The sequence below is a fragment of the Ursus maritimus genome, unplaced genomic scaffold, assembly GCF_017311325.1.
Source record: "Ursus maritimus isolate PB19 unplaced genomic scaffold, ASM1731132v1 scaffold_7, whole genome shotgun sequence".
Taxonomy (NCBI): domain Eukaryota; kingdom Metazoa; phylum Chordata; class Mammalia; order Carnivora; family Ursidae; genus Ursus; species Ursus maritimus.
The window spans coordinates 67527399-67548299 of NW_024426885.1; the positions used below are offsets into that span (position 1 = coordinate 67527399).

The 20901-nt window shown below is 38.9% G+C and overlaps 1 protein-coding gene across 7 annotated transcripts in view; it reads right to left on the bottom strand.

Annotated features, from left to right (window-relative positions):
• Positions 1 to 20901, bottom strand: part of TTC13 (tetratricopeptide repeat domain 13) — a 77310-nt gene that overhangs the window by 13662 nt on the left and 42747 nt on the right. For all 7 annotated transcript variants that reach the window (XM_040624142.1, XM_040624144.1, XM_040624141.1 and 4 more), the window contains 9 exons: positions 19444 to 19526; positions 17687 to 17828; positions 17226 to 17400; positions 14110 to 14266; positions 7302 to 7432; positions 6611 to 6743; positions 5695 to 5787; positions 3357 to 3440; positions 2451 to 2535 (listed from right to left, as the gene is read on the bottom strand). In XM_040624142.1, coding sequence (XP_040480076.1) covers positions 2451 to 2535; positions 3357 to 3440; positions 5695 to 5787; positions 6611 to 6743; positions 7302 to 7432; positions 14110 to 14266; positions 17226 to 17400; positions 17687 to 17828; positions 19444 to 19526 — 1083 coding nt within the window. The remainder of the gene's footprint in view (positions 1 to 2450; positions 2536 to 3356; positions 3441 to 5694; positions 5788 to 6610; positions 6744 to 7301; positions 7433 to 14109; positions 14267 to 17225; positions 17401 to 17686; positions 17829 to 19443; positions 19527 to 20901) is intronic.

Genomic DNA, 20901 nt, shown 5'->3' on the forward strand with positions numbered 1-20901 from the left:
GCTGGATCACATGGTAACTCTACGTCTAATTGTTTTGAGGAACTCTCTTTCACCCTGAAGTCCCCAAATTTTATCAGAATGTGTCTAGGTGTCAATGTTGAACATCATGTTGAACACCCAGGGGGCCTCGACTGATCTTTTCATCTCTCTACAAGCTTTCCTTCTATTGTTTTGTTGACTAAGTGCTCTGCTTCTTTATCTTTCTTCTTTCCTTTCAGAATTTCTAACAGATAGGTCCATTCTTCATCTTCTGTTCATCATCTCTCATAGTTTATATTTCTTTGTCTTTTACATACTACATTCTGGGAGAACTTATTGGTTTGATCTTCCAGCTTATATATATTTGATATTCAGCTGTCTTTAATGTACTAGCCTAACTATCTGAGATTATTTTTTAATTTATGAGAATTCTATTTTTTTCTACTGTCTATCTATCTATCTATCTATCTATCTATCTATCTATCATATGATACTGGTTCAAATCTCTCAGGAAATTAATTTATGTACTTTCTATTGAGGTAAAATTTACATACAATGAACTACACATGTATAATTTGCTGCATTCTGACAAATGTATACACCCAAGTACTCACGTACCCACTATTCCATCAAGATATAGCGTATTGCCATCATTCTGAAAAGTTTCCTCCTACCCCATTAAGGTAAATCTCACTTCTCATAAGCTACCATTACTCTGGTATCTATCCCCATAGATCAGTCAAACTTATTAGAAATGGAATCATACTCTTTTGCATGTGGCTTCCTTTGCTCAACATCATGTTTTTTTCTGAGGTTCACCCTGGTTGCTATGTGCATAGCAGTCCCCTTTCTCCGTTTTGTTACTGAATAGTGTTCCATCACTTGCCTCCTGTGAGAAGTGATGGCAGATCCTTGTAAAACCTCCTGATCTGGAAGACAGCCTCTGGACAAGGAACTGGCACACAAACCTTGGGCCATATGCAAAACCCAAGTAGTGGCTTCTCTGTGAGGCTGGGCACCGACTTTGCCTTCATTCGCCATGTAGAAAAAGGGGGCAGGACCCACATCTGGGTCCTTGTTAGGCCTCACAATGAGACTGAGGATGCCACAAAGCCTCGTTCTCTGTCCGGCATCCTGCTAATAAGTGAACCGAGTGCTGGATTACAGACAATGTGTCTTGTGAACTGACTACCCATATGAATCTGAGACCACGGACTTTCGCGTTCTCCAATTTTCTTTTGGTCGTTTTATAGTTTCCATTTCCCTGCTGAGATGTTTCATCATTATGTTCATGTTTTCCTTTAAGTCCTTGAACACATTTATGAAGCAAAGACTTTAAAAGAGCTAATTCCAACTTCTGGATCATCTGGGGGTCTGTTCCTGTTAAATGGTTTTGTTTTTCTTGGTTATGGGTCACGTTTTCCAGTTCTTCATTTATCTAATAATCTAGAGTCTAGATTGGGTTTCCTTCCTTTAAAGGGTATTGAGTGTTATTTTGGCAGACAGTCAAATCACTAGCAGATCCATTTAATCCTTTTAGGATTGTTTTTTTTCTCTGTTAGGGTGCACTATTTAGAAATTGTCCTTTGTCCTAGGATGTGTACTTTTCCCTAGGTGGTCTCACACCTACAGTGAGTCCTTCCTGGGGTTGCAACGAGATGCCCAAGGCGCTCACAGGATCCCTCCATCCTGGCAAGGCCACAACTCCAATGTCGCTCAGTGGCGTCAAACCACCAATACCTCTGTTCAGCTCTCACCCCCACAGCAGCCACTCTCTGCAGAGCCTCTCAGAGTCTCACTGCATGCACACAGTCGAGCTCTCAGCCAAGGATGACAAGGAACGCCCATGCTGACCTCCAGGTACTCCTCACCTTGAGCAGCTCCCTCCTCTTCTGGACTCTGCCCTGTAAATTCAGCAGATCCCAGCTCCAATCTCTGCCTCCTTAGCTCAGTAAGACCACCATACTCTGTTTAGGCTCCACATACACAGTGGTTTAGTAAATAACCCCAGGTAGAAAGCTGGGGTGAACATGGGCTCCCCTTGGGTGTTTCCCTCTTCTCGAAAAATCACAGTCTTATAATTGCCAACACCTGAAAACAGCTGCCTTGTAGTTTGTCCAGTTTTAGAATTGCTATGGTGTGGAAAGGCAGTCAAGTACCAGGTACTCCATGGTGGCCAGAAGCAGAATTCAACTGTAGAGATTTTTAAGTTTCCTTCTGTTTCCTGTATCAACTGCTTCCTCACAGATTGGCTTTTATGTTTGAGACTGATGCCTGTGTTTATTTTGGTTCTTATTCAGAGTGTGTTTACATTAGTGTTTTCAGGTAGAATGCTTTATAAATTTTAAAATACTTATAGCATAATATTAATAAACATGAATTTAAAGTTACAAATTCTTTTTAAAAAGTGCCCTAGTCTGTTTTGTTTTGTTTTCTAAAAACACCTCCCAGGATTTTGATGATAAACTTACCTTCATAATTGGAAGAAGGTCTTCTACTTTGTGTACCTTTTCCAGAGCTTCTCTAACTTCCAACAGTCCTTTAGGATTATTAGCTCTTAAAGAAAGAAAGAGCAAGGGACAGAGAGAGAGGGAGATGGCAACTAAAATTAATACAGAAATGCAATAATTGCCTACATTAATTACTATTACCTTTAATTTAAATAAATCATCCTCAATTGTGAGTAGCTCAATATTCAAAATGGTGGGCCAGGACAAAAATTTCTAAATAATGGGATGATTTAATCCCATGAATTTGGGGCCGCAGATGACAATCAAGAAAACAGCAGCCCATCTAGAAAGTGAAACAGGGAAAAGCAGAACGGATTGACAGCCAGTGTTTGTATACACATGTATGGATCTTGATTTGGCCATGAAACCTTGATTCTCCTATGCCATCTCTGAAATTAGAAGTGATTTTTTTTCCTTTTGAAAGTCGCTCAAATAGAAGTATCCTGCTAGATTTTTATACCAATTCTACATTTACTTGGTGATAACTTTCCACTCAGAATTCTTTTTTCCCCAGTGTTTTGTTCACTATTATATCTATACCATATGGCCTTTCAGGTGAGGGAGAATGAATATGACGGCTGAAATCCCTAATAAAGAAATTCAAAGAAACATCCTGCTCTTTAGAGAAAAGAGATGAGAAAAGTCACAATATTGTAAGATTAAAAAAAATCTGTGGATTTTGTGAAGCTGTTAAAAGAAGGTTGATAAGTCATTACTGACAGAGTTTTTGATTCCAAACACTGTGTAAACATTCGATATACTTTGTTTAGTCTGTCAATAGGTTTAGTTTTCAAGTTTCACAAATAAAACTAATGTAAAATATATCAAAGCTAGTAATTACTATGAAAAAGAAAAGTGAAGGGTTACCCGTGATAAACAAGAATTCTATCTTTAATAAAATGAAGAATCTTCTCAAAATATTCCAGATATCTCATGTTAATCACCTGACCCCTATAAGAAAAAAAAAATAAGAATCTTTTTACAAAAGAGTACGTCTGAAACAACATCTGATTTCCAAGTTAATTCAAAAGAACAGTCAGAGAGCCAAGGGAATAATGCAGCAAAAAATTTTGGAAACTTTGCTTGTTTGTAACCAATGAATGGAAGAAGCAAACAACTGTCTTAGCAAGATTGCTCATCAGCTCGTGCAGCTTTTTCTGGTAGGAAAGACACCAAACTCAGCCCTGGAGATGCCAAAACGAGAAGAAAAATCCTCAGGTACTTATATGCCAATTTCCTTTTACAAAGCCCTCTACTTTTCCTCCTCTCTCTTGGTTCTCCCTGTCGTATTATCTGCTCCCACTCCTTCTTGCAGTCTAGCTCAGGGAGCCTTCATCTCCTCTGCCTGCTCTAAATATTATTTTACTCACATTTCTATCCCCACCTCCTAATTTTAAAACTCCCTCCCAGAACTTCATGTACAGCCAACACGCTGTACACATCCCACTGGCATACATGTGTCTTAACACGTACACACCCAACTGCTCCCCGGGCATCGCTCCCTGGGTTCCCTATAGACATCTCAAACATCAAGTTCATAATTGTGAACAGGAAGTCACTCCTGTACCCTGCACTTCCCCCAGCCCCAGCCCCAAATACGGCCACCTACTTTTTGTCCTATTGTCACCTGGCCTACTGGAAGGACCATGCACCTGAGCCAGAGAGGGGACTGCCTCCCATGGCTGCCCACGCTCTCCCCGATTTCCAACCCACCACCAGTGCTCCTGAGTCTACACTCTCAATATCCATCTCGTCCCCTCCCACTCACTTCCACAAAGCTATCCGGACCTGGTACTTGTTCACCTGAATTATTACACAACTTTCCAACCTCTTCCCTTCCCTCCCGGGTCACCACCCTCTCTCACCTATCCTGCCACCTACAGCCCAAGTGACCATCTGAAAGTGCAAATCTGCTCTGTCACTTCTCTGCTTACAATCTCGGAACAGCTCTCCGTCATCTTTAAGGGGGCAAAAAAGCCTTAAGTGGCATATAAAGTTATTTCTATTTTGGAAAAAAGTTTCATATTTTGATCTCTTTCAAGCCTCAATTCCTGATGATTCTCCCTGAATTGTAAACTAATCACCAGTCCTAATGAATGAGTCATCCTTTCCTGACCACGCCTGACTCACTTGTCGTCCATGCCTCATCCACCTCTCTGCTTCCCATCTTCCCAAACAGCTCAAGCATCACCTAAAGGCTGGACTGGACACCCCTCTTCTGTGTCCCCCTGGCATCCTGTACACATGACCACCATCACTCTTAACACACTATGTCACAGTTCACCAGTCTGTCCTCACTAAGCTACGTCACTATCGTGCAGCACAACACGTGGACAGTGGCCTTCAATTAAAGCAAGCGGAGTCTATCTATACATGTCACAAATTACTCCATAAGAAACAGGAACACACAAGTCACAAGAGGAAAAGAAAACACTTTTCTAGGAAGTAAAAAAGAAAAGAAATGTATAAATGATATTTCCATTAAACTTAATGTCAGAGTTGTATTGAACGATATTTTCTTGATCAGGCTTATGGAAGGAGAAGCATTTTAGACATGACACAATTCCCACATTGGTAAATTTTATCTAAAAGTAAATTCATGGCTCCCCTTGAAGCTGATGTTCTTTAATATTTGCTCATCATCCATTTAAAGGCTGGCTAAGCACATGCAGGTGGCTAAGTCCCCATGTCCCTAATCTGCAGAGCCTCTGGACAAGACAAGTTAACCTGCTCACCCTTTCAGGAAGGCTTAGCTACCAGTGCTACTGAGCCAAACCCTCTGTTTGTTGGGGTTTTGGAGATGGGACAGGGGAGCCCTTCCCCTACCACAATTCTTGTCTAAGAATTCTTTGAGCCATGCAACATAATCAGGATATTATGGGAAATGTAATGTACTCCATATGATTACTTGCTATGATGTTTTAGGACCTTTAAGAGGAACATCCTAGGCAAAAATCTGACAGTCTTCCCCTCAACTGAGCAGTGCGTCAAAGAGAAGAGCCAGGGGAAGGAGCATGTACTGCATTTCTTCCTGCAACTGGATTAGCTGAAATGAATGCAGGCAGGACCTCGCAGGTACAGAGCTAATCTGTGTATGCCCGTGTCAAAAAGTCACCAGGGAAGGAGCAAGGGCCACTGACAATCTCCATGACTTATTTAGAATACACTCCTGTGAAAATAGGGAAGATGCACAAAAGGTTCCTACCTGATTAAATTGATGTGGTTGTTAAAACCTCTGCTAAGACTTCGCGCTGGCATTTGATCTAACCACAACACTGGCTGGTCTGGGTCAGCAATCCTATAAAACAGAGCTTGTTAAAGACGAAGAGCTTATAAAACCTACAAATGCTCAAAAGCATTAACAATAAAACCTGAGAAGTGTTTGCAAAAGCGGGGAGAAAGCAATTGCTCAGTCCCTTACATCTAAAAATATGCAACACCAACCTGCAGATTCCAAATAGATGTTCCAATTGGACCAAGTAGGACGTCAGTACAGGTTTACGAGAAGGGCAGTATTTTTCTCATAGAAATGAGTACCAATGGTTTCCCCCACTAAACTGTAGCTGGTTAGGCAGGCACACACTTCAACTATCAAGAACAATGAAGTTCATTCAAAGGTACCACAGATCATGACACGCTCTTTCAAAGAGACTGCTTTTTCTGAAACACTTCATTAAAAAATATGCTTGGGAACTTGACAGCACTCAATCCTTCTAATTCATAAACATTAGTTGAGTGTATTTCAAAGAATAATGATGCCAGCAACTTCTGACACACCTGAGAGAGGAAAACATAACTTACAAGGCCTATTGTTAGTAACAAGACAGGATTCAAAACCTGTTAACTAAGTGGGAGGTACAGGCCTCTAGTTATGGCAACAAGTCAATGGGATGAGAGGCCCAGCACGAGGACCACAGTCAGTGATACTGTAACAGTGCTGTGTGTGGACAGATGGTAGCTACACTCAAGTGAGCACGGTGTAACGTACAGACTGTACACCTGAAACTCATGTAATACTGCATGCCAAGTATACTATTCAAAAACACCTGTCAGCTACGGGAGGCTTCTATTGTTTTACAATGATAACCCTCCGACTTTATTTTCATTTAAAGATTAGTCACCGTCTCCACTTTACTGCGATGTCAAACATGTCTCTCCACTGCATTAGCCGTGTTTTCCCATTCATTCGAACTTTTGAGTTGGTCCACGTCCGCTGGACAGCTTGCATGACCTCCAACGCTGCCAAACCCATGGCTAAAAGAAGGAAAATGTTGAGAAAACAAGCATTTGTAAGTATGCTTCAGAGGAACTGATTTTCACCCACCTTACAGAGTCTCAGGGATAACTCCAGAGTCATTGTAGAAAGAAAGAATCGTAAGTATTGGTAATTTAACAAGACCAGAAATACGTCACAGTCATCATAGTCCTAATAAAACTAAAATCTATCAGGGGAAACTACAGGCATGCCCAAAGTTGTCTCCTCCCAGCTCTGCCTCCTACTGATGCAACTGGAGGTTTAAATTCTCCCTCGCTCCCACACTAAGCCAACAGCTCCCATGGATGGACTGTCTGATCTGCAGCGATGACTTAAGACCTATACTCTGTGTCTACACTATAGCATCAGCACAAAAGCCATGCTGGCGGCAGTCTTCTTTCAGAATTCACTGTGAATGAATCTCTACATTTCTGTCCTGATCAAATGGAGATTTTGAGTCAGCACAAATTATTTTTTTTTTTAAAAAGGGCAACACGGTTTGACAATCCTTGCTCTTATGTCAGAAATATTTCCATTTTCAGACAGTCTCAGAATACCTCTGTGTATTCTCTTGTTTGGCAGGAAACCAGGTGTCTCATATTGCATCAATGATCCCAAACGATCAGCTACACAGATCAGCTCTTGTACCTCGGGCTTATAACTCTCAAAGTTCTGATGTAACACGTCTCTGGAAGAAACATTACATACATGGTAAGGACTTTTACGACAAATGTCTGGTAATCCAATTTCACCTGGAAAGCAGTCACTTCCTCCACTGGAAAACTAATCAAGAAACCTATGACCACAGAATCTTTACTTCAGCACTTGGCACCCAACCACACACAAACTGAAAGACGGCATCTTCGCGAGTGTGTGCGCACACACACATCACATGCTTGTGAGTAACACTGATAATTGGAGTGCAATTCAGGAAACAGCCATGACCATTATTTGGTTTATAAACGTCCCCAGAATACATAACCTGCATGGACTGTCTTTATCAACAAGCAACCAAATCTCTGCCCTATGTCCATCCCCTACCCCTGCCCCAAGTTGTATTATACCAAGTATTCTTGGAAATGGCCTATATGACTAGTATGAATTGTTTAGCTGCCAACCTCCTTGAAGTTTGCATAACAAAGTTTGCAATTTTAAGTTATAGGTGTGTAGAGGTCCCCAAGACCACCCTTGGGTTCAGTGATTCACTGGAAGACTCATAGGACTCTGCACAGTTGTCCTCATGGCTGTGATCTGTTACAGCAAAAGGACACAAGCACAAGCATCAAAGGGGAAAAGCTCATGGGGCGAAGTCCAGAGGAAACCAGGTGCAAGCTTCCAAGGGTCCGTTCCCAAGGGAGACACACAGGATTCACTTCCCCTTGTGAAATGCTGCCAACCACAGGAGCTCATGAGACACTCACTGTAATTAATCTGTAATTAATTTGCAAAGAATCAACCCATTGATATTATTGAACTTCCTATTCTTGAACACAGTATTTCTATTTGTTTTCTCTCAGTAACACAAAATAAAGTTTTATAAAGATTTCCATACAGGTTTTGTACATCATTTGTAAGATATATTCCTAAGTACTTATTGCTATTATAAATGGTATTCTTGTTTGTTGCTATTATACAGAAATGCAAATGAATTTTATAAGCATAGTAATTATAATCAACCACCTTGTGATATGTACCATTTCTTATAATTTGTTTGTAGATCGTATTTTTTTTTTGTAAAAAAATCATACGAACTGTAAATCTATGTAACTTTGGTTTTTCTTCTGTTATGCATTGTCTAGAACCTCTACTTCACTGCTGAAGAAAGGCAACGATTTCAGGCTTTTTGGTCTGGTTCCTGATTTTATTTTTATTTTCATTTATTTATTTATTGCTCCTGACTTTAATGTGATATCTAACACTTCATTAGCTAAAATGATGTTTGCTACATGTTTCTGATCGTTACCATTTATCAGGCTGAGGAAATACAGCAGTCCCCACCCCCCACCCCCCACCACTGTTCGCTTTGTGCAGTTTCAGCTACCTGGGCTGCTCTGTGGTCCAAAAATAGTAAATAAAAAATTCCTGAAATAAACAATAAGTTTTAAGTTGCACATAGCTTTTATTATGTATATTGCTGTAACTGTTCTATTTTAGTACTAGTTACCATTGTTAATCTCTTACTGTGCCTCCTTTGTAAGTCACACTTTCTCAAAGGTATGTATGTACGGGAAAAGACATGGCACAGCTGGCCCAACTAACACTGGTGGTGGAAGCATGGGGCACTGACCTCCACTGCCCTGTAGTTGAAAATCCGTGTGTAACTCCTGATTCCCCCAAAACTTAACTACTAATACCCTACTGTTGACTAGAAGCCTTACTAATAACATAAACAGCTGATTAACACATACTTTATATGTTATACGTAGTGTATATTGTGTTCTTACAATAAACTGAGCTAGAGAAAAAATGCTGTTGAGAAAATCACAGGAAGAGAAAATTCATTTGTAATACTGCGTGGTATTTATTTAAAAAAAAAATCCACATAAGGGGTGCCTGGGTCAGGCTCAGTCAGTTAAGCGTCTGCCTTCACCTCAGATCATGATCCTGGTGTCCTGGGATCGAGCCCTGCATTGGGCTCCCTCCTCCCCATCCCTCTGCCCCTCTCCCTGCTCATGCTCGCTCTCTCGCTCATAAATAAATAAAATCTTAAAAAAAATTTTTTAAAAAATCCACATAAAAGTGGATCTGTGCAGTTCAAACCATGTCATTCAAGAGTCAACTGTACTCACAGGGTTGAGTACTATCCACAGTCTCAGGCATCCAGTGCGGGTCTTGGGACATATTCCCACACATAAGGGGGTGGGGGGATACTGTACTGTGGTTTTCCAGTCTGCTAAGAGTTTTTATCTTTTATGAAGTGTAAATGGTTATTTTTTTTCTACTTGTTTTTCTGTATCTGTTGGCATAATTAATGTGGTTTTTCTCCTTTAATCTATTAACTGCCAATTATATTTATACATTTTCTGAAGTTAGATCACCTTTCTATTCCTAGGAAAAACTCAAATTGGTATGATACTATCTTTCTTATATATAGATAAGTTTGGATTTTGTTTAGGATTCTTACATCCAAACTTAACAGTAAGAATGGCCTCTAAGTTTCCTTTCATGTACAATTTTTCTTTTTTTTAAGATTTTATTTATTTATTTGACAGAGAGAGAGAGAGAATGCAGCAGAAGGAGAGGGAGAAGCAGACTCCCCACTGAGCAGGGAGCCTGACGCAGGGCTTGATCCCAGGACCCCAGGACAATGACCTGAGCTGAAAGCAGATGCCCACTGAGCCACCCAGGCGGCCCTTTCATGGACAATCTTATCAGGTTTGGTATCATATTAGCCTCACAAAATAATTTGGAAATATTACCTTCTATTCTCCTGAAAGTTTGACAGAACGTTTCTGTGATACCATTTGGGCTTGGTGATTTTGGGGTGGGTGGGTGTGTGTGTGTGTGTGTGTGTGTGTGTAGGTATTTTTAAATACCAATTCAATATCTTTAATAATTATAGAACTATTCAGGCTTCTTCTCAAGTCAGTTTGAAAAATTGTGATTTTTCTAGGAATTAGCCCACTTATTTTTTTGTGTTTAAATTTGCATGCACATTTTCATGGCATTCTGAGCATTTTAATATCTGCTCATCTGCAGTTATATCTCTTTTTAACATTTCCAATTGTTAGAGCTTTTTAATTATTTTCATTAAAAAAAAAAAAACAATCTCACCAGAAATTTGTTAGTAAAAAAAGATAAAAGTCTGACTTTGACGAAAGTCTGTTTTATATTTAGTTTTCATTAATTTCTCTCTTCAGCCTTCAGTTTCCTTCTTTCTGCTTTCTTTGTTGTTTTTCCTGCTCCATAATTTTTATACATATCTATTGACTTGCTTTTTTTCTAGTATAGCATTTAAAGAACTAATCTTTTTTATAATATTAGTCTCACTGTATTCCACAATTTTTGGTATGTGGAATTTTCATCTTTTTTCATTTTTAAAGTATATTCAAATTTCTACTGTGGATTTCATCTTTAATCCACATTTCAATATGTGTGCTTTGTAATTTCCAAATAAGGAGGATTTTTTTTCTTATATGTATGTTTAATCATACTGTAATCAAATATGATATCAGTTATTTGAAATGTATTTAAATATGAGTAGTAAGTGGTCAGTCTTTATAAATGACCTAAGTAAATTGAAAAGAATATGTATTCTTTGATTATTGGATACAGTTCTCTAGTAGACTAACAGATCAAGTTTGTTAAATATGTTGTTAAAATAGTCTAAATCTTTACTAGTTTTTTTGTGTTTGACTTCTCAAAAATTAGAATCTCTCATTAGGATACTGAATTTATTGATTTTTCTGTGTATTTCTATCAATTTTTAAAGTTACTTTATTAGGTATATATAAATTTAGATTTATATCTTTCTGGTGATTTGAACCCCTGTACTCATGTAGTAATAATCTTTGTTCCCAGTAATTTAAAAAAAATTTTAGGGGCACTTGGGTGGCTCAGTCAGTTGAGCATCTGACTCTTGGTTTTGGCTGAGGTCATGATTTCAGGTTGTGAGATCAAGCCCCACATCGGGCGCCACACTCAGCTCGGAGCCTGCTTGAGATTCTCTCTCTCTCCCTCTGCCTTCCCTCTGCTCGCACACCCTCCCTCTAAAATAAATAAATCTTAAAAAAAAAAAAATTAGGGGCACCTGGTTGGCTCAGTCAGTTAAGCTTCTGCCTTTGGCTCAGGTCATGATCCTGGGTTCCTGGGGTCAAGCCCTGTGTCAGGCTCCTTGCTCGGCAGGGGAGTCTGCTTCTCCCTCCCCCTCTGCCCCTCTTCCCTGCTCATGCTCTCTCTCAAATAAATTAATAAAAATCTTTTAAAAATAAAAGTAAAAATAAATTTAATAATTTTAAATCTATTAATATTACCTACATCAGGATTCTTTTAGTGTTTCCCAAGTATAACTTTTTCCATTCTTTTACTTTCAGTCTTTGTGTCCTTATGCATTACATGCCCCTTGTAAAAAGCAATTAACTGGATTTTTAAAACATTCCAATCCAACTATGTCTGTCTTTTGACATTTAGTCCATTTGTATTTATTTTCATTATTAATATATCTGGATTATTTCAACTATTCTTATTTTTTTCTTTTTACTTGTCCCACTTTTTTAATGCCTCCCTCCCAGTCCCCTCTTTCTCTGGTTGATTTTAGTTTTTGTTTTTACTTTTCTACTAATATAGAAGCTGTACACTGTTTCTAACTTATAGTACTCACCCTAGATATTTTAAATATTTACGTACAACTTAAAGCTCTATCATAATATTTAACCCATATTCCTTTAGAATACTTAATTCTTGCTATCCCTTAACCTACTTGCTATTGGCCCCAATATTTTATTTCTGTCCTTTTTATAAAGCCCCCAAATCAGATATTTTATATAGACAATGCTTAGACTTACCAATTTATCATGCTTACCATTTTTCTTTTCTCATTATTCCTTCTTGTATCTCAAATCTTGCTTGAGGTTAATTGCCTTTTTCTTTAATTACATGCCTTAGAAGTTTTTTTAGTGAATGGGAGGTGGTGATTAATTCAGTTTTTGATTATCTGAATATATGTTTATTTGGTCTTTATTCATAAAAATTAGTTTTGCTGGGTATAGAATTCTAGATAGAAAGTTGTTCTTTTTTCAGCACTTTGAAGATAGTCCATTATCTTCCAGCTGCCATTTTGATGTTGAGAGGCTTATAGTCAGTCCAATTATTGGCCTTAAGTAGATGATAGGATTTGTCTTTCTGCTTAAAAAATTTTTTCTCTGTATGTGTTCTCCTGTTACTTATGATATGTCTGGATATTGATTTCTTGCCATTTATGTTTCCTTAATTCTGGGAGACCGTTAGCCATTATATCTTCAAAAATTGCCTCCCCTCCATTCTCTCCTCCCAAGATTTCAATTAGATATATGCTAGACATTCTTACACCTTCCACACCTTCTATCTCTCATGTTTTCTAACACTTGGATTCTCTGTGCTACATTCTAGATAATTCCTAATGCTCTACCTTCCAATTCTGCAATTTTCTCTCAGCTATGCCTAATTTGCTGTTTAGCTTACAAGATGAATTCTTCATATCAATGGTTATATATTCTATTCCTAAAGCTTCCAATTTATTTTTAATCTGCCTGGTCACTTTTTTTTTTTTTTAAAGATTTTATTTATTTGACAGAGACGGCCAGCGAGAGAGGGAACACAAGCAGGGGGAGTGGGAGAGGAAGAAGCAGGCTCATAGCGGAGGAGCCTGATGTGGGGCTCGATCCCATAATGCCGGGATCACGCCCTGAGCCGAAGGCAGACGCTTAACGGCTGCGCCACCCAGGCGCCCCCTGCCTGGTCACTTTTGATAATCTCTTGTTTCTTGCTGATGTTTGTGATTTCTTCATACTTTATTTAAACATTTCATTTGGAGTTTGAGAGTGGATTCAACAATTCCAATACCTGAAGTCCTTCAGAGTCTAAATTTGCTGTTTGTTATTTCTGTTGATTTTCACATACGGTTTTGTGATCTTGGTTTTTGATTCTCATACTAATGATCTTAATCTGCGGGCATACTTGGACCCCCAAATTGGCACTACTATCTTTTCAGGCAGGATTTGCATTTGCTCTTGTTGAGAACCTATGAATGTGGTCCTCCAATCTGGAACCACATTAGCTCCTTAAAAAAGTTTAGCAAACCCATCTTGCTTATGCTTCAAGGCATTCCATTGCAGTGGCTGTTAGATGCCCTTACCTCCAGGATACTTTCTTCCTTTCAAAGGTGCCTCTCATTCACCACTTTAGTTTGAATCTGCCCCCTGCTTTTCTTTCTTTGTACAGAGTGAGGGGATTGATCTTTGCAGATTTTTCTTAATTTTTAAGGCATTGCTAGGCTCCCAGGAATTAATTTCTATTCTAGATCTTATTGTTTTGTAACGGGATAGCCCTTTAGCCAATATGCAGCAGTAGACGACCAGCACTGTGATTTCGAACGTTTGGTTTTAAGTAATCTGTTCTAAAAGTAACATGGTAATAGTAAATGCATATCAACAGCCGCCAATAAGTACATTTGAAGTCTGAAGGTTGGGCTAGAAGGGAAGGTGATATCCACAGGTAAGTTTCAAAGTACCTTATAAACTAAAAGAAATATTTGCAGACATATCAAATCCAAGAATAAATTCCTGAGAAACATGGATAGGAAGCCATTACTGAGCAAGAGTTATCACGATGAGCTAATAGCTCAACCTTGAAAAAGCAAAAAAAGCTGTTTTCACTTAAAGCACTTACTTTATGTGGGGCTGCAACCCTGGCTGCTCTTCATAGTCTTCTATGAGGAAAGGCAGATTTTTAGCCCAATGGTCTTTAAAGCTTCCAGGCAGATCCACATCGATGTTATATTCCGTAAGAGGAGTATCGAGGTGTGCATGAAGATACCGAGAATACTCTGCAGATAGGAGACAAGATCTGACACACTCAAATATTGCTAAAGAAATCTTTTGTATTGCTAGCTGCCATATAAATACTTTGTAACAAACGGTTAACTCCAAGAATTCCAAGAATTCTAAATGGAGACTCCAAATTGTAGTAAGTTACTATTATTATGTGATACAGGGTAACGCAAGGTGGCAGGATTGAACATAAACCTGTCAATCTAGGTCCACTTTGGCTAAGTTTTAATCAACTTTGCATGAACCACACCAAAGATCTCACTTGCTAGTTGCATTGTCTGAGAATCCAAGTTCAGGGTCAGACAAAGCCTGGTTCTCTGTCAACTGATATGAACCAACGGACTATGTATATGATTTCATCAACTGACTAACTGCTGCTTATCTCTACAGAAACAGTGCAGAAAACTGCCAGGATACGGAGTGCTCCTCCTTCAATCTATAGCTCACGTGTTCTACTAAACCACGAAGCAAGAGGAAATCGTAATTTAGAGTGAAGAGCTATGCTGCCCAGTAGGCAGCCCTTAACCACCTGGCTAGTGAACACTTAAAATGTGGCCAGTGTGTGGGATGCCTGGGGGCTCAGTCAGTTAAGTGTCCAACTCCTGATTTTGTTCATGATCTCAGGGTCCTGAGGTGGAGCCCTGTGTCAGGCTCTATGCTGGGTGTGGAAACTGCTTGAGATTCTCTCTCTTCTTCTCCCTCTGCTCCCTTCCCCACTGTTCACGCTTGTGTACCCTCTCTCTCTCTCTAAAAAAAAAAAAAAAAAAAAAAAAAAAAGTATAAAACATGGCCAGTGTGACCGAGGAACTGTATTTTAAATTTTAATTTAATTAATCTAAATGTTAAAAACTGATACTTAATTATTAGAAAACTTCAGTATGACATGAGAGACTATGGACTATGAGAAACAAACTGAGGACCTCAGAGGGGAGGGGGGTGGGGGAATGGGATAGGCCGGTGATGGGTAGTAAGGAGGGCACATATTGCATGGTGCACTGGGTGTTATACACAACTAATGAATCATCGAGCCTTACATCGGAAACCGGGGATGTACTGTATGGTGACTAACATAATATAATAAAAAATCATTATAAAAAAAAAAAAAGAAAACTTCAGTATGTTTGGAACAACTGACATATACGAATCTACTTTTTCAACTTTAAATTTTATGAAACATGACTTCAAATTAAGAATTTCCAATGAAAATTTAACATCCAAATTGAGATGCAAATATAAAGATGTACTGTAAGTATAAAATATATACCAGATTTCAAAGACTTAGTACAAAAAGTAATGTAAAAAAAAAAAAGTAATGTAAAATATCTAATGATATTAATGAATAGTGTTTTCATATTAATTATATGTTGAACTAATAGTATGTATATACTGAATCAAATGAAATGTATTATTAAGATTAATTCCACCTTTATGGTCCATATATACAATGGAATATTACTCAGCTATCAGAAAGAACGAGTTCTCAACATTTGCTACAATATGGATGGCACTGGAGGAGATAATGCCAAGTGAAATAAGTCAAGCAGAGAAAGACAATTATATGATTTCTCTCATCTATGGAACATAAGAACTAGGATGATCGGTAGGGGAAGAAAGGGATAAAGAAAGGGGGGTAATCAGAAGGGGGAATGAAGCATAAGAGACTATGGACTCTGAGAAACAAACTGAGGACCTCAGAGGGGAGGGGGGTGGGGGAATGGGATAGACCGGTGATGGGTAGTAAGGAGGGCACGTATTGCATGGTGCACTGGGTGTTATACGCAACTAATGAATCATCGAACCTTACATCAGAAACCAGGGATGTACTGTATGGTGACTAACATAATATAATAAAAAAAATTAAAATAAAAAAAAAGATTAATTCCACCTGTTTAATTTTACTTTTCTCATGTGGCTACTAGAAATTTACAACTCCAGGGCTTGTAATTTTTTTTACAGTTGGACAGTACTGGTATGAGAGAGTTAATGATGACAAATGAAAGAGCAGAAGGGGAAGTAAACATCTGTGCTCTGTGTCAACCACAAAAATATTATCATGATGAGCACTGAGAATGTACAAAATTGTTGAATCATTATATAGTGTGCCTGAAACAAATATAACACCGAATGTTAATTGTACTTCAATTAAAAAATCCATTTGAAACAAAACAAAAAACAAAAACAAAAAACAAACCCAAATACTGTTATGTATGATAGAGAAAATGTGAGACTCTGACAAACCAAAGAGAGCTAGCTTAAAGACTGGCCTTCTTCCTCATCCCAACTGAATGTCTCCAAAGTATGTGATCACGAATTGTGATATGAAGGAATGACAGATCAAAGATACTAAGTTTATATTTAACAGTAAAAACCTCAGAAAATGTTACTTTCCTTTGACTCCTATGTCTCTGGACAAGATGTGATGAGACACATCGATAGCCAGAGGACTATCACTTTCAGCTCAAAATTGGCTTTTCTGACTGAAGTAAAAATTTTTTCACTTTAAAAAGAAAAAAATGTAGGCAGTGGCAGACAAAGTACCGGACCGGTCTTTAGAAGACGGGAGCCCAGGCATGCCTGGGTGGCTCAGTAGGTCAAGCGTCTGCCTTCGGCTCAGGTCATGATCCCAGGGTCCTGGGACTGAGTTCCACATCCCACATCGGACTCCCTGCTCAGTGGGGAGTCTGCTTCTCCCTCTGCCTGCTGCTCCCCCTGCTTATGCTTGTTCTCTCTCTCTCTCTGAAAAATAAAATCTTATAAAAAATATTTAAAAAAAAAATAGAAGACAGGAGCCCTCTCCAGTGCAGGTATTGTTGCTAACCAAGGGAGGGGCTGTGTGCAAGCTACCTCGTGTCCTCGAGACTCAGCTGTCTCCTACGAAACATAAGAGGGACCAGCAATATGATTTCTGCAGCTCTGAGCGTTAAAATTCAATGACTGAGCCATTTTGTGACTTACCGCGGAGATATTTCACTTTCAGATACTCTGGGCTAGCCTTCTGGCCCGGGAGAGGATCATTTAGCATGACTTTAGTCTGTGCTTTTATTCCTTCATAGAACTGTCCCATGGCCACGTGGCTGAGTCCTTTCATGTACTGGCACACCTCGTTATAGGGCTCGAGCTGCAGACACCGCTGATGCGCGGAAGGAGAAAATGCTGTGTTAGTATGAGTACAGTCGAGTATGACTTTCAAGTGCTTTATTCTTCGGTCTGGAGTTAGAAAAGTTTTCCCTGCAGGCTAAATCAGACCAAACACATGCTCTGTAAATTAGTCTATAGGACATGGCAATGGTTTTTTCCTCTTTCTTTTTGTTAAGGTGTAAACACTGCTCTTGGCCCTCCTCCCTATTCATCCCATTCAGTGTCATTGAAGAACAATCCGAGAGCTGCTAGAGTGATCCTCACTCATGGATGCCCACCTTGAAGTTCTTCAGGGCTTCCTGCAGGCTGCCATGGTGATAAAGCATCATTCCCCGGAGCTGCAGGGTCTGCACGTGATTTTGGTTGAGTAACAGTGCCTTCTGAAAGCTCTCGGTGGCAGCTTCGAAATTGCCCAGTTCTCTAGGTATTTAACCACAGTGATGAGCACAGTGCAGATCATTGCAGTGAACACACACAATAAGTTAGCCTCAGGATTACAGTCCCATATGTGATTCAGATACCTTGATGCGGATGCTCCCTTCTCTACTCTACCATTTTGAAACTCAGCTACATCCCACTTACTTTTCCTAAATTCTACCAGATTATAGGATAACCACAAAGCCTTGAAATTCTTTGGGGAAAATGAATTTATTGATTTCCAAAGGCAAGTGCTTATTGAAATCCTTTTCCCCAATTCATGAGCTCCAACCCCTAAAAAACTGTGTGTGAATTTTAATATTTAGATAAAACCATGCTTCTTCCTTGGGGAAAAGGTAGGTTACGATCATACATGGGTTCATCATTCTGAATCAAATTCAAAGGATTAAAATTGTATTTTTTCTGTCACAGAAGTTACGTCACTAAAAAGCTGGTAAATCATTTCATAATTTAAAAAATTTTTTAAAAGTATGTTTTAGAATTCCATTTCAGGATGGAAATGATTATTACCAGCCTTCTTTTATATATTACATTTTTACAAATAATAAAACCACCTTCAAAATGTCCCATGTGTCAAATTTTCTGTAAATAATGAATATCTTTAAATAATATAACACTTGCTTACGTTTCTACAGCACTTTACTAATTACTCTGGGGGCTTTCAAATCTGTTTTCAATGCACGTCCCCAACAATTCTGTGCGACAGCAAGGATAAATGTCATCAGTTAAACCCAAAACGAATCCAAAGACACTTTCTTCAAGTCGGTGTAAGAGAGCTTCTCCAACTACCGCCATCAGATAAATAATTGAATTCAATCCTTCCCGAGGGAGGGGCCAACAGAGTTTTGAAGGGGATCTCTGTCACTGTGTCTTTGCTAACTTTTACAGAACCTTGCAAGTGAGAACCCCGATGCTCAGGGAAGTTAAGGACACGCAAGTATAAAACTGGCAGTCTAGAACTAGAACCAAATCTCTTGACTCCTGAATCCTGAGCCCTTTCTTTCACGCCATTGCAATCTCCTTTTCAGGTCAGTGTGTAAAAATTTTTGAAAACCATAAAGTCCGAGTAGCTCTACTACTGGTCAGGGTAATGCATGGAGTTAGGACGCCAGGCTCCAGGCACAACGTCTCACTCCTGAGAGAGATGCATCGTAACTAGATCGTAATCAATCATACTGATGATAGGAATGCAGCATAATTTTCCATCCCTTTAATCTAGGAATCTTCAAAGATCATAGTGATGTGGGAATTAACCTTACTCACTGTCTAGAAAAGCAGCAGCATACAGGACTCAACAGCATAAAATGCCATTATTCGAAACAATAACCCTTGAAAAACTAACATCTTCTAGACCAATACATATGAAGCAAAGCTGTTTAAAGAGGTAATAATGGATATCATGATGTTCTCTGACACATGGTCCTTTCTATATTCCAGAGAAGCTCTCAACAAGCTTATAAATGCTTATGTGACTTAGAATGACAATCTTTTTTGGTTAAGAAATGCAATTTCTTTTAAAATATCACTACTATGTGAGGCTCTCTTGTCTCCCCACCGTACACCTCCCTCCTACCCGGACTACTATTGCTTTTCTTACCTATAGGCCTGTCCCAGACTTTTATATGCATCAATAAAATCAACTTTCTGCTTTAAGGCTTCTTTGAAGGATTCAATAGCTTCCTGAAAGAAGTATATAAAAAATTACGTCATTTGCATAACTGTTAAAGTCGAGTTTCACTTAAATCACTTAAAGGGCTTAAAAAATACATTACACATGGTCTCAGAGTGATTTTTTTTTTAATACGAGGCCTTCAAAAAAAGAGAGGTAGAGAGTATGACAAACTATGAGTCAGGAGGATTTAAGTGTAACAGTAAACAAGGCACTGTTATGAACAATAACAGAGTCGTAAGTTTCTCCCTTTCAGAACCGGAAAACAGCTGCTCACTACCTATTTCATTAGGGCTTTGATTACTAACAATATCACCTTCATGTCAACATCATTTCTTTAATTAATAAAGGCCTTGTGGAATAAAAGTCAGCTTACTAGCTGTGTGAAGTATAATCTTAAATGATCATAACTAGCAGCCCTTAAACTGAACCAACAAAAGAAGACAAAAAAGCAAGCCCAATGTGACATTGTCATAAAAAAAGCAACAGGGCTCCCAGACTGACTATCATAAGGATTCCCATGATCTATAGGAAAAAGAAACAGTGAAACAAAATAAAACAGAAACTCTGAGGTTGGGGCATTTGGGGCATAGCTTCTGTCCACAAAATATGGGTCTGCAGCCAGTGGAGAAGTGGGCACAGGTGCTGTGCTCTAGGGAGGAGCACTTAGGGAACTCACAGCGCACCTGGCTGCTGTGGAATCCTCTGGAAACTGTTCAAAAAAATGCACTATTCTGCTTCACAATGAACACCCTAGTCTTAAACTGTATTCAATGTACTTTCCATTATGACTTGACTATTTACTGTAATAAAAAATGATGAAGACATTTCACATATTTCCCAAGGAAAAGCCATGTCTTACTTAAGTTAGTGGCTACAAATATCATGATCTCTAATAGCTTTAATGAGAAAGACTAAAATGTCTGTGTATTTCACACCTAATTAGGTAACTCATAGCAAAAACGACTAAAGATGTCAAATGCCTTGCACATGGTAGGCACTCAATAAATATTTAATGATTTGTAGGCACATAATCCTAATTCTTTCAAAAAATCATCCATTCCCTGCTTCTTGACTTTCTCTGTAGGGGGCAGCAGGGTCAGAGGGGCTGGCTTTCAAACTCTTCTAAAGCAACAATGGGGACAACCACCTACTCTTTAAGGAGTCCCACTGAATGTGTTCGGTTTGGGAGCAGGATGAGAAGGGATAAATTGTAACACTTCAGAAATGATGAAGACTTCTGGCCCTGGCATAGTCTTGATCTTTTGGGAGTATTACAACTGTATTTTTAATTCAACAAACATATATTGAGCGCCTACTATGTGCCAGGGGCAGTGTGAGGGGCAGGGGACACAAAGATGAACAAGTCATTCTCTCTGTCCTGGA